The sequence below is a fragment of the Bombina bombina genome, chromosome 7 (genome assembly GCF_027579735.1).
Source record: "Bombina bombina isolate aBomBom1 chromosome 7, aBomBom1.pri, whole genome shotgun sequence".
Lineage (NCBI taxonomy): Eukaryota > Metazoa > Chordata > Amphibia > Anura > Bombinatoridae > Bombina > Bombina bombina.
In genome coordinates this window covers 139,023,388-139,039,440 of record NC_069505.1, presented here as the reverse complement: position 1 = coordinate 139,039,440, position 16,053 = coordinate 139,023,388, and the positions used below count along the sequence as shown (strand labels likewise).

The window sequence follows — 16,053 nt, the reverse complement described above, 5'->3', positions numbered from 1 at the left end:
ACACATAAAAATATATATGTATGTCAGCATATACACATATATTTACAGGGAACACACAGTAACTTCCCATAGACCGCTATGTAAAGGCACTTTTCAGTGCCATTTTTTCATATCACCCCGCCACTTTTAACCCCATATAACTGCTTTTTGCAGTTATTTTATTAAAAAATAAAGATGCTACTATCTTTATTTTTAATAAAATATATTACATTTGATTTTGGGGGCATTTTGTTGACATTTATAAAATTAACCAGAGATCTGATAGAGTCAAAGACCATCATCACAAAAGAGTGTGAGACACTTAAGGTTATTTTCATTATTTGATGGATACTCTCAGGTATCAAAGAACATTGTTAATGTATGAGCCTTTATATTTGTACAACTGCACCTGATTCTATATTTATTTCTTATAATATTTAATAAAAATAATGTAAAAAAACCCAAAGAAACCAGGAAAACTGATTTGAAAAGAGTTGCAGTAACAGGATAAAGTGCAATAACATAGCGAGTAGTTACTATTATTTTGTAGTTGTACAAAACAGTTTAATGCCCCTTTAATTTGCTTTACAGGGGACAAATACATACGTATATGAAAGCAATAGTGAATTTTATTTTTTGCACTTTTTATGTCCTTTTAACACCCAGCAAACACATAGTTAAAGTGGTATTTGAGCAGTTTCTTGCCTTTAGGTCTATTGCTTTTAAATCGACGCTCTGTTGTGCTCATTCTAAAAGAGAGAGAGTTTATTTTATTGGGGTTTAGTGAAGACTGTAAGGGAAGTCTTTCTCCTGATTGTTCCTGCACAGTGCAAGTTACGTTTATGCTTCCCGATAAGTTAAAGATTTGCTTAAAGGGACATCCATCTAAACAACAGTATTTATAATGTACTGCAATGCTTTTTAAAATGGGATTCTTATATGCGGATAACCCAGTGTTTTCTGAGGGAGTCAGTAATCACCAGCTACCTAGGTATTAGTTGCACTAAGGGCTAGATTTATTAAAGCCCTACGGCTGCAAGTTCTCACAAGAACTTGCTCGCTGTCATTTATCAAGCAGCGGTCACCAGACCACCGCTCCCCTAACCTCTTCGCCACCTCTAAGGTGGCGAAATTCAATCTCCTCGGTCTAGTCAGACCCGAGGAGATTGACAGCTCCTGCCCGCGCGTGATTGGCTGTGCGCGGGCAGGGGGTGGGATTTCACACGAGCGCAAAATTGCACTCGTGTGCAATGGCGAATATCTGTGGGTAATTTCGCCCCGCCACAGGCGAGCTGAGGCGTACAGGGGCGAGTATACGCGCCCCTGTCCGCCTCAGCTTTAATAAATCTAGCCCTAAATGTTAGCTAAAGAAGCTCTTTAAAGTGAAACTAACTGATTTGCTCTTCTATAATAATGGTCTATGAGCTTAGGAGGAAGCAGTCACCTTTTTACAGTGCTATTCTACTTGAGTCATTGCTGAATATAGGGCTAGGTTACATTAAGCTTCGGTGGATCAGATGCGTAAGGCAGCCACGTGGTCCTTCTTGCAAGCGTTTACCATTTACCTGTTAAATGTGTTTTGCAAGAGGACCCTAAATATAAATAAAAAAAGTGTACGACAATAACTAAGTCAGTGGGTTTGCTACTGTCATATGCCTATGGAAATGGTACTCACTTTAGCAGTGAATCAGCTCTGCTAACAGCTATTGCAATGAGCCATACATGGTCACATTTTATCGTTACCTTTGAAAATGTTGAGTCTTCTGAAACAGATATGAGACACGACTCAGGATCATAAACTCTTCTTAGAGACTGAGAAATCTTCTGTTTATTTATGAAGCTGTCAACACGGTCTACAGAGGAATTTGTATCACCTATAGAACATATTAAAATATGTCTGGAATCAATTAACACTTCTGCATTCTAAAATACTAATAATAATGTAATTCATAGTAAACAAATATTAACAATAACACATAATATTACATTTATTCATATATTTTATACTTGTAGAGACCAACACATGAAGTTTTATCTGAATAGTTTTTAAAGTTGTCATACGCTGACATTACCAGCTGACATTACTCAAAGAAACAGAAAGTGAAAAATCTTTAGTACCATAAATGCTGAAATGTTCTTTGTTTCCCTAAAGGCTATTTAGCTCTCACAAACTAGTAAAACTGGTTGAATTTGTATTGAAACATCAATTTAAAGTTTTGTTGGTTTGGAGATATTAAAAATAAATAAATCTTGAACCCTACAGCGCGACACTCTCTTATGTTAGGTTTGCAAATCCAAAAGTGGACACTGTGATGACCAAAATAAAGATGCTGTCATTTAAGAGTTAAAAAAAATGTAATTTAATTTTTCTCTGTAAGCACATGGCATGCTTATAATAGTATGTTCTACCTGAATCATGAAAATATAATTTATACTAACCCAATAAAGGGGTAGATTACGAGTAGAGCACTATAGTTTGCATCCAAGTGATATTGGGTTTTTATGTTCGTTTGCGCGCAATTTAAATTGCTCTTGTATTAAAAGTAAGGGTGCACAGCACCAAATAAAGAGGAAATTATTGACAATGTGGGCACCCTGAGAAGGGGTGGCAATAGGGAACTCTTATTAAAGAGAAAGGAGTCCTTTTGGATTTATAAATTGGATACATTTGCCCCTAAGGGGATTAACAGGGAAATTGACATGTCAGTATTTCTGTGAAAAATTTTTGTAAAAGTTGAGCATTGTAACATAAATTTCTCTGAAAAGGCAACATATAGTATAATTGTATCATATCATATAAGATAAATTTATAAGTTATATGCATAAGCAGTCTTGTTTTTAATAGGGGAAATCAGTTTTTTGTATTAAACTGTGACTACTAGGTGGCAGTAAACTGTGTATTTTAAAACATTTTTTGTAAATGGTCATGCAAGGGTTAAGGGATAGGGTATTTAAGTAGCAGCATACAGGTGTCCTGTATTAGCACGATTAAGAGTGACTAACCCGAAAGATTGCTTTTTGTTTGCTGCTGTGTGCCTACATGCTTTTTTGTAAGCTAAAAGTTAAATAAATGACATAAAGACAATAATTTTTCCTCTTTTTTTTGGTGCTGTGGACCCTTGCTGTTGTGGATACATTGAGAGGTGTTTGCAGTGGCCCTCTACCACCTGCACAGGTAGTGTGCTGTTTGTCTATTCTGAAGTATTAAAAGTAAATGAGGGGGCGTGTCCAAAATGCGATCCTGAGCGGTCACACTTCTCCAGAGCTCTGGTCGAGAATCCACTAACCCGCCGATTTCTGTATAAAAATTACAGTGATACTTCATATTTTGTTATATCTACAATAGCACTACTTGGCAGTGCATTATCTACCGTGGAAATTTCTGTATTCCTGAGACCAGAGTGCAGGATTGGACGACAGAGGCCTAAGGCGGCGGCCAACAATTATGCAACGCACCCCCCTCGGGACACCAAGGTAACTCACCTCAACTGAAGTCAAAAGCACATCTGTACTGAGACTGCAAGCCTTGATCCTTCAACTAGTAGAGCACCCAGAGATTAATATCTTAAGAAAAGAGAGAAACCGGGCAGAACTTTGATAAATCTATTGCAGAAAATGGCTGCCGTGGGGGAAACAATCTCTCAAAATCATCTCAACCAACATCTGGAGAATCAAGAGAGACTTATGCTTAACTTAATTGATCGAGCTCCTTTTGTATTCTTACAGAGCTGCTACTGCGCTGGTCGCATCGTCCACATAATGCCTAACGGAGCTCCAAAAGAAAACCCTCAGAAAAGCAAAGTCGCAACACAAAATACAGTGGCTGCGTACACTCAACAAGAGAGAACCTGCATGATTGATCAACACCAATTTCTTTTCTAGAGGGTCTAGTGCGGAAGCGGGGCAACAGATAAAAGAGCCTAATATAATTGTAAACGCCACTACATCCACTTTCAAACACTTGCACCTCAACGAGCAGTATCCATCCAATACAAAATCGTTATTCCCGAGCTACCCTAGTGCTCTAACTACACCTCAATGGACAGAACAGACATCAATGCAGGATATGTTTTCTTGGGAACTTGCGGGGGGGGGGGTCTGGATCTTTATGAACACTAAGATGAACTGTTCACTGCCCAACTGCACTTTCCTGGATGGATCTTTTGACGCGCAAGACCCACAAGTAGAAGTTCACAATGAACTGATTGCTGCCACATGGCCTCGGAGCCAACTATAAGAACCGCCAGCCAACATGATGCAGGGGCCTAGGGGCTCACCATTTCAAAATGCTCAACTCCCTTATGGAAATGTTTAAGCCTGTGTCGGGACTAGATCTTTTTAAAAAGCAACTCCCCTGAGGCTAATACCTTATGCACAAATTACTAACACCATCTTGCACTTGCCTCAAAGCAGATGGTAAGCTGTTAGAGGGTTTGTTCCACTATGTTTGGTTAGGTTTTGGGTTTTGCCTTTTTTCACATTTATGTTATGCTGTACTAGTGAGCCCTCTCTGTTGTACTCATAGCTATGAGATAGACAGCCTTACTAGGTCGAGGTAATAGACCTCATACTGTTGCATTACTATAATTTTAATGTCTATATTGGTACACATGCTTAGATATATAGTTCTGATTTGAGCAAATATCCTCTCTATGCTATAAGGCATGATACCAGTAAAATCCAAAATGGCGGAGTTGACATAGTTGCTTTTATAATATTTTGTCCCTCATCCAGCGGCCTGCGGCCGGGCCGCAGAGGGGTAGAACTTGTATACCATCTGTATCACAAACCATTCCCTATCCTGATTATTATACAAGAAAATGCATAACATTTAAAGGGACACTGTACCCAAAAATTTTATTTTGTGATTCAGATTGAGCATGAAATTTTAAGCAAATTTCGAATTTACTCCTATTATCAAATTTTCTTCATTCTCTTGGTATCTTTATTTGAAATGCAAGAATGTAAGTTTAGATGCCGGCCCATTTTTGGTGAACAACCTGGGTTGTCCTTGCTGATTGGTGGATAAATTCATCCACCAATAAAAAAGTGCTGTCCAGAGTACTGAAACCAAACAAAAGCTTAGATGCCTTCTTTTTCAAATAATGATAGCAAGAGAACGAAGAAAAATTGATAATAGGAGTAAATTAGAAAGTTGCTTAAAATTACATGCTCTTTCTGAATTACAAAAGAAAAAATTTGGGTTCAGTGTCCCTTTAAATATTATTTATAAATGTAATGCTGCTCTAAACGATTAACCCCTTATGTGCCCTCACCCCCAGCTCAACCTAAGCTCTGTGGGTCCAACTTCAGAACTATAATTCTAATTAGCCGTAACATAATGCTTTGTAATAAAGTATTTTTTATTTTCTTAAAAGTATTTCTTAATACACTGCACTATAATTGTTTCTTTTTTTTTCTGGGAAAACATTTCACTACAAATTTCCATAGGATATTAATGGTGGTATTTGCTCAACAAGCTCTTTTGGCTGTATTTTTTAACCTGTTGAGTTAGGAATTTAGTGAACTATAATTACTAAGGTAAAGCAACTTACTTTTGCTGCCAATTTATTGAGGCTGTGAGGCCCCTTGCTTGAACTCTGATTACCTGCTCAGTCCTTACTCTGGACTCTACATCTTCTCCAGCCCTGCCCTCTGGATACACTATGTGGACTCAGAAAAGGTATATGAACTACTGATTAAATCAGTCTTGAACATAGCTCTGAATAAACATTGGATTACCCTGAATTTGCCATGTGTATATAATAGTTATCGCAACATTATATAATTTCAAATTATATTATTTTATTATTAAAGACTACGTTATATAATTCAGGTGTTTAGCCTATCTCCAGCCTGCAATACATTTGGGTTTCAGCCTGACATACACTCCGCCTCATCCCATCTTTCTTGTAATACGCTTCTCATTGGAACAGTTTCCTGTAGGTGTGCACACAAAAAAATGCATCTCTCTCTCAGTTCCCCTGTGACCATTGTGCCTTGTTGCTACTGAATATACAGATAAAAAAAATGTGTAGTGAGGTGAAGAGAAATAGTTGTTCTGAGACTGGGACACTAGAAAAAACTCTGGAGGTTATCAAGTCAGGTAATCTACTACGTAATGTTAAAAGCATGCATTTTCCCCCTCCCCAAAGTACAGTAGAACTTTCAAACCAAACCTCCCCAGACTGGCAAGAATTACATTTGCAAGTAGTTATATGGGAGAAAGAAAGAATACTTTATTGATCCTATGGCTTTAGTCCCTTAAAGGGACATGAATCCCAAATTTTTTCTTTAATAATTTAGGTAAAACATACAATTTTAAACAACTTTCCAGTTCACTTTTATTATCAAATGTGTTTAATTCTCTTGGTATCATTTGTTGAAGGTGCAGCAATGCACTATTGGTTTCTAACTGAACACATGAGCCAATGACAATCGGTATATATATGTAGGCACCAATCAGCAGCTAGAACCTATGTTCTTTGCTGCTCCTGAGCTTTCCTAGATAAACCTTTCAGCAAATGATAAGAGAAGGAAGCAAATTCAATAATAGAAGTAAATTGGAAAGTTGTTTAAAATTGTATGTTCTGTCTAAATCATGAATGTCTAATTATGACTTTACTGTCCCTTTAATGTGTTTTGTTCTATACACAATTCTTCTACAATGCATGAACGTCACACAGCTCTGTACCTGAAGTCACCAGTGACATGACAGGGTCCAGATGGATTCTATTTGTCCTGCAGATTGTATGCCTGGAGCTCTGCTGTGGCTCCACAGAACATATTGTAGCCTCAGAGTTTGTATGTTTTTCTCCTCCAGATGCAAATCTAAAGCAATAAGATATTCATAGTGAAGGTTACAACTGCTCCTCGTGATGCATTTTAAAAACCCTTCCTCAATTTACTCACTGACTTAGAAAGTAAAGTGCACTTTAAAAGCAACAAGCATTGCAACTGCCAAGCTTAACAGAGCTGAAGAGTAGCAGAGTTATGTGATTGTGACTGCCAATTGGCTTACCAGCTGATTCCTGCTTGGGATCAACAGTTCTCAGTGTCTCCTGAGTGGGACTTTATCTATGTGTTTAACCCCTTCTGTAGCAGTTAAACTTGAGTTCCAGGGTGAGTAGTGCATGATTACAGGTTTTCGTGAATTACTCATTACTAATTGGACTCTAGCTTGTGACTTACATACTGTATTAATTACACCCACATTTATTTAGCTGTGTACTACTGAATCTGTATGCAGGCCCCAGACCAGCAATAGGCATTTGCCTAAGAGCCCCACACCCGAATAGGAATTTGCCGAGTGGCTTTGTACCAGGAATAGGCATTTGCCCAGGGGCCCAGCATGCCGCACATCAGGGATCGACTAGGATCCCCAAACTCTGACTATGCGTTTGCCCAGATGCCCTGGACCTTTATTTAATTAGTATTTATATATGAGGGCCAGGTCTGCTTTGCGCAGACATTTGTATTGTTCTTATGCCTCTTGCATGACAATGTATGAGCTTGCACAAACATAAAATATAAATGTAGGAGTGCGGATCTACCTTCATGTCTTCTGGACAATTCTACTTCAGTGTTCAAAGACAATCTTCCCCCAGTACTGATATAGTTCTACTTGTGTGAGTGGAGCAGACTACTTCCCCTTTAATAGATTAATTATGCAGCAACATTAATTACAACTAAACAATTTATTCTGCATGCCATAACCTCCTTACCTAAATGGTTTTGTCCCTGCTGTGGGTACTAGTGCACGAGAAATGATTGGCCGGTCTGGGAAAAAAAAAAGCAAAATGAGAGGTTTGAGGATTAAATCTCTAGCATGAATTACAGTAAAGAGATATATATCTGGGATTTACCTCTCTTGAGAACGTGATCTGCAACTCGCCTTTTGTGGCTGGTAAAATCTAGCATGGCGTGGAATGGAGGAGGGTGTTGCTTCAATGCAGACAACTCTTTGGTATACGGGGGTAAGCTAGCTCGTTGAATAACTGTTATAATGAGAGGCAAGCGATTCCCATTTCCAGGTTCACGTGATTTTACAGCAACATGACGATGACAAATACCATCAACCAAAGAGAAGTCTCCTGTGTGACATTAATACATTTATGTGACCTATAATAGTTAAGCTATATATTATCCTATTCATGCACAGTAGCCTATCTGTAGTTTCCATTCAATGAGCGTAATAGATGTTGTACAGAGTAATTACAAACCTCTCCTCTCCACAGAGGTATGCTGTGTGGTCTCTAGTCTTAAAGGGGCATTCTGGTCAAAATGTAAATGCACATAGATGAATTACATTGTTAAAAAGAAATATATTTACAGCATACATATATTGGCACATTTTTCTCTGCACGTGCATGTGAAGCATAGCTAGATATTCTCAGTGCACCAGCATTTTAAATACTGCAGCTGCTCCGAGCACCAGTGGGGCTTGTATCATGTCAGCAATTAACAAATTGAGACATTGCCAGATGGTTTCAAATAAAGATACCAAGAGAACGAAAACAAATTGATCATAGGAGTAAATTAGAAAGTTGCTTAAAATTGCATGCTCTATCTGAAACATGAAAGTTTAATTTTGATTAGACTATCCCTTTAACACTTAACATGCTAACTAAGGCCTGCAGAGTCTGAGATGTAACTCTTGTTTTTTTTTTTTGCAATTTCTCTGAGCATTGCACGGTCTGACCTTGGGGCGAATTTGCTGGGACGTCCACTTAAGGGAAGATTAGCAACTATCTTGAATGTTTCCCACTTGTGAATAATCTTTCTCACTGTAGAATGATTGGAAATGGCCGTATAACCCTTCCCAGATTGATGGGCAGCAATAATTTCTTCTCTAAGATCATTGCTGACGTCTTTCCTCCTTGGCATTGTGTTAAAACAGCTGAATGCTCCAGACCAGCAAACTGCTAAAACTTCAGCTTTTATAGCGGTGGTCACACTTGCGGATGATCAATTAATCAAGAGCACTTGATTAGCAGCACCTGGCTGCTACTTAGCCTCTTAATTCCTATGGAAGCAGTAAGGTAGAACTTAGTTTTTCACACATGATTTCTCCATTTTGGCTTTATTTTTGTTAAATAAATCATGATACGGTGTAATATGTCATGTGTTCTTGTTCATCTGATGTTGTATTTACCCAATTTTAAAACATGCTAAGGACCAGATGATTGTTATTATGTCCTAATACGTAAAAACCATAAGTGTTTTTTATTATTTTTTATAAGACACTGTTAGTGTAAGTATAGCTGTACTTTTAAATGTATTTTTTAAGTTTTTTTTGTGACACTTTTTATTTGGTTTAACAGTTAACCAGAGCTCTGAAGTCAAGATAACCCAACGCACATTATATTAAATTGCACTTGAGCAAACGCATTTACTTTCAACTTGTAGTACGTGGGCTACATCAGATGCACACAAACAGGCGCGATAAACCCAATATCAGTCACGCACAACTATTAGCGCGCCACTCATAATCTAGCCCTATATTTCTTCTCTCACCTCCAAATATTCCCCTACCTCTCCTCTTCGATCAGCCTCTGACTTACTTCTCTCCACGCCTATTATTTCTTTATCCCTCTCTCGCCTCCAAGACTTCTCTAGATGTGAGTATAGGGGGTATAGTAGTGCGCTGGTATAAGGGTAGTTACCAAACACCTAAAAAGTAGAAAGATCCTTCCGTCTTTCAACAAACGATAAAGTAAGTGATTGGGGGTGATAGGTGCGCTACTGATAGCTGAAGGTATACTAAAATTTTAAAATTTTAAATGATATGTATCAAAAAAAGGATATGTCAATATTGTGAAATAGATCTTTTGAATTACAAGGTGAAAAAAATGTGTTACCAAAAAATAAAAACTAAATAGTGTTCAATACTACAGGGAGTGCAGAATTATTAGGCAAATGAGTATTTTGACCACATCATCCTCTTTATGCTTGTTGTCTTACTCCAAGCTGTATAGGCTCGAAAGCCTACTACCAATTAAGCATATTAGGTGATGTGCATCTCTGTAATGAGAAGGGGTGTGGTCTAATGACATCAACACCCTATATCAGGTGTGCATAATTATTAGGCAACTTCCTTTCCTTTGGCAAAATGGGTCAAAAGAAGGACTTGACAGGCTCAGAAAAGTCAAAAATAGTGAGATATCTTGCAGAGGGATGCAGCACTCTTAAAATTGCAAAGCTTCTGAAGCGTGATCATCGAACAATCAAGCGTTTCATTCAAAATAGTCAACAGGGTTGCAAGAAGCGTGTGGAAAAACCAAGGCGCAAAATAACTGCCCATGAACTGAGAAAAGTCAAGCGTGCAGCTGCCAAGATGCCACTTGCCACCAGTTTGGCCATATTTCAGAGCTGCAACATCACTGGAGTGCCCAAAAGCACAAGGTGTGCAATACTCAGAGACATGGCCAAGGTAAGAAAGGCTGAAAGACGACCACCAATGAACAAGACACACAAGCTGAAACGTCAAGACTGGGCCAAGAAATATCTCAAGACTGATTTTTCTAAGGTTTTATGGACTGATGAAATGAGAGTGAGTCTTGATGGGCCAGATGGATGGGCCCGTGGCTGTATTGGTAAAGGGCAGAGAGCTCCAGTCCGACTCAGACGCCAGCAAGGTGGAGGTGGAGTACTGGTTTGGGCTGGTATCATCAAAGATGAGCTTGTGGGGCCTTTTCGGGTTGAGGATGGAGTCAAGCTCAACTCCCAGTCCTACTGCCAGTTTCTGGAAGACACCTTCTTCAAGCAGTGGTACAGGAAGAAGTCTGCATCCTTCAAGAAAAACATGATTTTTATGCAGGACAATGCTCCATCACACGCGTCCAAGTACTCCACAGCGTGGCTGGCAAGAAAGGGTATAAAAGAAGAAAATCTAATGACATGGCCTCCTTGTTCACCTGATCTGAACCCCATTGAAAACCTGTGGTCCATCATCAAATGTGAGATTTACAAGGAGGGAAAACAGTACACCTCTCTGAACAGTGTCTGGGAGGCTGTGGTTGCTGCTGCAAGCAATGTTGATGGTGAACAGATCAAAACACTGACAGAATCCATGGATGGCAGGCTTTTGAGTGTCCTTGCAAAGAAAGGTGGCTATATTGGTCACTGATTTGTTTTTGTTTTGTTTTTGAATGTCAGAAATGTATATTTGTGAATGTTGAGATGTTATATTGGTTTCACTGGTAAAAATAAATAATTGAAATGGGTATATATTTGTTTTTTGTTAAGTTGCCTAATAATTATGCACAGTAATAGTCACCTGCACACACAGATATCCCCCTAAAATAGCTAAAACTAAAAACAAACTAAAAACTACTTCCAAAAAACTTCAGCTTTGATATTAATGAGTTTTTTGGGTTCATTGAGAACATGGTTGTTGTTCAATAATAAAATTAATCATCAAAAATACAACTTGCCTAATAATTCTGCACTCCCTGTATATTACCACTTTGGAGGGATAAGAAAGAATTATGTAGTCACTGTGGGTGAAAAATATATTTTATAAAAAATGCATATAACAATATACTAAAAACATCAAAAGGGACAAAAAATGATGGGCAACTGGGGCATCCTTTTTCTTAGTTCTAATACTACTTTTGTGTTGGACAATGCGTTCCCGTACACACCTGGATGTCTCCCCCACATACCCCAGCCCACATGGGCATTTAATTAGATATACCACAAAATCAGTATTACAAGTATAGTGCCCTTTAATAAAATATTTTTTGCCTGTACTTGGATGACTGAATGTTGGTCCTTTAATCAGGCTGTTACAATTTGAGCACCCTAAACAAGGAAAACTTCCCAGATTTTTTTGTCTGCAGGCCACAATCTGAGTCAATTAAGGTTCCAAATTCTGGAACATGTTAAACATCCTAGGAGGGGGGGGTGATCGTGTTAAATTATTTTAAAAAAACGTGAAGCATATTGGATTTATGAACTAGGTACATTATTTCCAGGGGGCATGAATAAAGAACTAGATTGGTCAATTTTTTTGTAAACATCTTTTTGTAAATTTTTTTTGATAATATTGGTTATATCTGTTTATCCAAATATGTGATGCAAATAAGGATTGAACTATGGAAATAATATGTATTGCACATGGGCCTGCACTGTACACAGATATATTTAGACTATGTATAAATTCATTGCTAGTTTAAAACAATTATATATGTGTGATTTTCTGTATGACCACTAGGTGGCAGGATTTGGTAAAAGAGGTATACCTGTTCTATACAGGTGTTGCAATTAGCTTTGAAGGTGTGACTTATTCAGGTATATAAGAAGGTATTTAGTGTCTGTTTTGCTATGCATGATTAAGGATTTGTGTCCGAAACGTTGCTGATTTTTTGAATTTGGCTCAATAAAGCACTTCATTTGATAACTTGGTGGTGTGACTACTATCCTTTGTCATACAGATATAAAAGGTGGTTTTAACATCTTTATATGAGATTTTTCCATAAAAGAGTGTTACACACAATACACAGGCCGACTCATGAACTGATGGGACCAACGGCTAGACTGACAATGAACTGATGAAGGACGATTGTAACCAAAGCCGAACCTAAAATAATGGCCATATTACACCCAGCCCGGTTAACCTTTGATGACTCCAAAACCTGGCACATCTTGCAGACTAAATATATATCTTCCTATCACTGATACATTACTTCACACATGACCAGGGATAGGCACGAGCCAAGGCTGTGGCGGACATTTTCTAAAGTAAGACCTTTAGTGAAGGACACCAAGGTACATTTACAATTAAAACTATTATTTTATAGTGCTGAATTTTATTATACTTATGCAGATACCACTGATCCTATAACCATCCCTTGTCTGGCTATACACATGTGCCAGTGTCACTTCTGTGTCTTTGTATAGAGCTGGGTGTTATTATACAGATGCAGAAGATACACATCCAGTATTTCACTCAGGCTTTATTTATTCCATAACTTATCACCCAATATTGCTAGCAGTCTCTTGACAAGCCACTAATTTTATTCACACTAAATATTTTCCCTTTCCTATTATTTAATCAGAAAGAAAAGATATACTAAGGTTATGATTCACAACCTTACTATATCTTTTCTTTCTATTTAAATACTACTTATAATAAACCTCAGGTGCTGGTTAAAGTGCTTTACCTTTGCATATAAAGCTCCAGGGACACAGTGGCAGCTTGCTTCTTGAATCTTCCCTCTCTCTCTGTCTCACTCAGAGTCATTTTCTGGTACTAAGCGGCATCATGTGTGAGTGGCCCCAACCCTGCAAAACGTGGCGCCGCATGTGTTAAGGAGGAGTTAGGACCAGTATTCATCTGTCTTACTCCTCCCTCCCCACAGCAAAATGGGGGGCGGACACTGCAAGGGCCAGTCACGGACACCAGTGTCCGTGTACGGACACCTTGCCTATCCCTGCACATGACCCAACAAATAACTTCCTAACACAGGACTATTACTGCAATTTCATATATATACTTTATTTTTCTGTTTTCACCTTTACTTGGGAGATGTGATTTCTAATTATTTTTCTCTGCAACTTCATGTCTCTCACTAAGGGAACAGGGACTGACATGATAACATTTTATGATCAGAGTATTACATTTTACTTGGTATAGAAAAATTGTTTAAAAGTTATCCAAATTTCACACTGCAAATTATTCTAGTTGTCTTATACTGCAGTAATTTGTCCTAACATATTTTTAAATGCATTACAAATAGTGTAAATTCCATATTTCCACCAAATCAAGGGTTGCATTCTCATACTACCACGTTGTTGTCGTCAAACAGATTTGCACAGACAGTTAAGCATTTATTTGCATACACAAAAGATAACTCATAAGGTAACTCAGCATAAGCTATTGAGCTGTTGTTCGTTCCTAATAGAGCGCTTCTCTTTCTGTATGTATTTGCAATATGACCCTGGGGAAGTTTCCTTAAGGGTGATGGGGGAAACCAGAAATGGACTCCTTGCCCAATGTGCTTAGAGAAATATGGCTGCACCTCCCTGATGAGACCCAAAGAAGGCTAAAATTATTATCTAGGGTTACTAACTATGTTCCTTTTTCAGAGAGGGATTGCCTGGTATTTTGGGGCTGGACTGAACTTGTTAGGTGGGATAAGACTGATCAACTTCAAGAAAGTTCTTCTCTGTGAAAAGCACAATTGGGCTTAAAGAGGCTGCTCCTAGGTGGTAACTCATCATAGAACAAGCTACTGAGCTGTTGTTAATTCCTGGTAGAGAGCTTTTATTTCTGTATGTATTTGCAATATGACCCTGCGGAAGTTTGCGGAAGGTTGATGGGGAAACCAGACACGGACTCCTTGCCCAATGCGAGGAATTATGGCTGCACCTCACTGATGAGTCCCAAAGAAGGCCAACATAATTATCTAGGGTTGCCATGTTCCTTGTTCAGAGAGGGATTGCCTGGAATTTCTGAGCTGGACTAGGTGGTAACTCACCACAGAATAAGCTATTGACCTGTTGTTCATTCCTAGTAGAGCACATCTCTTTCTGTATGTACTTGTGCATTTATTTTTTTGCTTGGTATTTTTATAAAATTATTATAAAATACTTTCTTTATATTTTGCATCACTTAATCCAAGTAACAGAGTCATTGATGTATTGTTTATTTTTTAGGAAATAGATTTGCTAATTGTATTATCGCACTTGTAGCACTATGCTGACATAGCATACGTTTGCAGATCACTGATTCATTACCACAATTATTTTGCTAATGCTGATTGCATATTATTATACTTTGCTTTGTTATAAGTTCACTATTGTTGGTAAATTGCATTTTCACTTATAATTCTTCTGCTAAATATACTTTGGGGGGACATGAAAAAGATCTTGGTAAGACATTTATGCAAAGTGTTATAATATGTGTTTACTCTTACTATCCCAATACACTGTATTCCTATTTTTTAGGGACCTGCACATGATCAACTCATAATTTAGTGACATGAGCAGCTTACTTACCTACAAATGAAGTTGGAAGCTTGTTGATCAGTTGTGTTTTCAGAGTTACAGAGTCTGGTTTGCGCGTATAAGACAGGAGAGGTTTTTCTTTAAAAGAAAAACAATCCAATTAAATATTGTTGCATTATAATACAACCATGGAAGCAACATATTTCTTATATTAAACATGCCTTTTTATTAAAAAAACAAACAAAAAAAAAAACGACATTGCAAATAAAGTGATATTTTAGAGGCTTTAAACTCAAAAACCACATAAAAGAACCATAATTAAATAATACAATACGTATGCTTTTCAACAATGGATACAGAGAGAGCGATTGATAACAAAAGTAAATTAAGAAGTCTCTTATAATTACAAGCTCTATCTGAACCATGAAAGTTTAAAGGGCCGTAATAGCTGAAAAATGATGTGTATGTTGTTAGAGCATGTCATTTTAACACTATCAACCCTACACTACTGTGCGTTTAATCCCCGCATAGGGGTTAAACGCGCAGTAGAAGTACTGCTCGTGTCTGTACAGCACTGCTGCTCTCGAGCAGAAACCGCTGCTGATCCAATCAGCAACACTAGTCACACATCTCTGCTGTGTAACTATAGCTGCTGATTGGATCAGTGTCAGTTTCCGCTTGGGACCAGCAGTGCTCTGCAGGTCCCGAGCAGTACTTCTACTGTGTGTTTTACCACTTTACGAGGGTTAAAGGGGCATGAAGTAAAAAAAAATCTTGATTCAGAGTATGCAATTTTAAACAACTTTCTAATTTACTTCTATTATCAAATTTTCTTTGTTCTCTTAATATCTATTGTTGAAAAGTAGGGATGTAAGCTCAGGAGCGTGCAAGTGTCTGGAGAACTATATTGCAGCAGTTATACATTTGCAAGATCACTAGATAGCAGCACTATTTCCTGTCATGCAGGGCTCCAGAAACCTACCTAGGTATCTGTTCAATTAACCCCTTAACGACTGACAACGTATGGGGTACGTCCTGCAAAAAAAATGCAGTTAACGACTGAGGACGTACCCCGTACGTCGTTCGTTGGTCTTTGAAAGCGGTGGAAGCGATCCTGATCGC

General features: G+C 38.1%; 1 protein-coding gene across 1 annotated transcript in view; it reads right to left on the bottom strand.

Annotated features, from left to right (window-relative positions):
• AGBL2 (AGBL carboxypeptidase 2) overlaps nucleotides 1-16,053 on the bottom strand; it is a 149,069-nt gene that overhangs the window by 80,556 nt on the left and 52,460 nt on the right. Inside the window, exons 12-16 of the mRNA XM_053720361.1 lie at nucleotides 14,983-15,069; nucleotides 7,845-8,072; nucleotides 7,704-7,758; nucleotides 6,674-6,810; nucleotides 1,723-1,853 (exon numbers count right to left, since the gene is read on the bottom strand). Coding sequence (XP_053576336.1) covers nucleotides 1,723-1,853; nucleotides 6,674-6,810; nucleotides 7,704-7,758; nucleotides 7,845-8,072; nucleotides 14,983-15,069 — 638 coding nt within the window. The remainder of the gene's footprint in view (nucleotides 1-1,722; nucleotides 1,854-6,673; nucleotides 6,811-7,703; nucleotides 7,759-7,844; nucleotides 8,073-14,982; nucleotides 15,070-16,053) is intronic.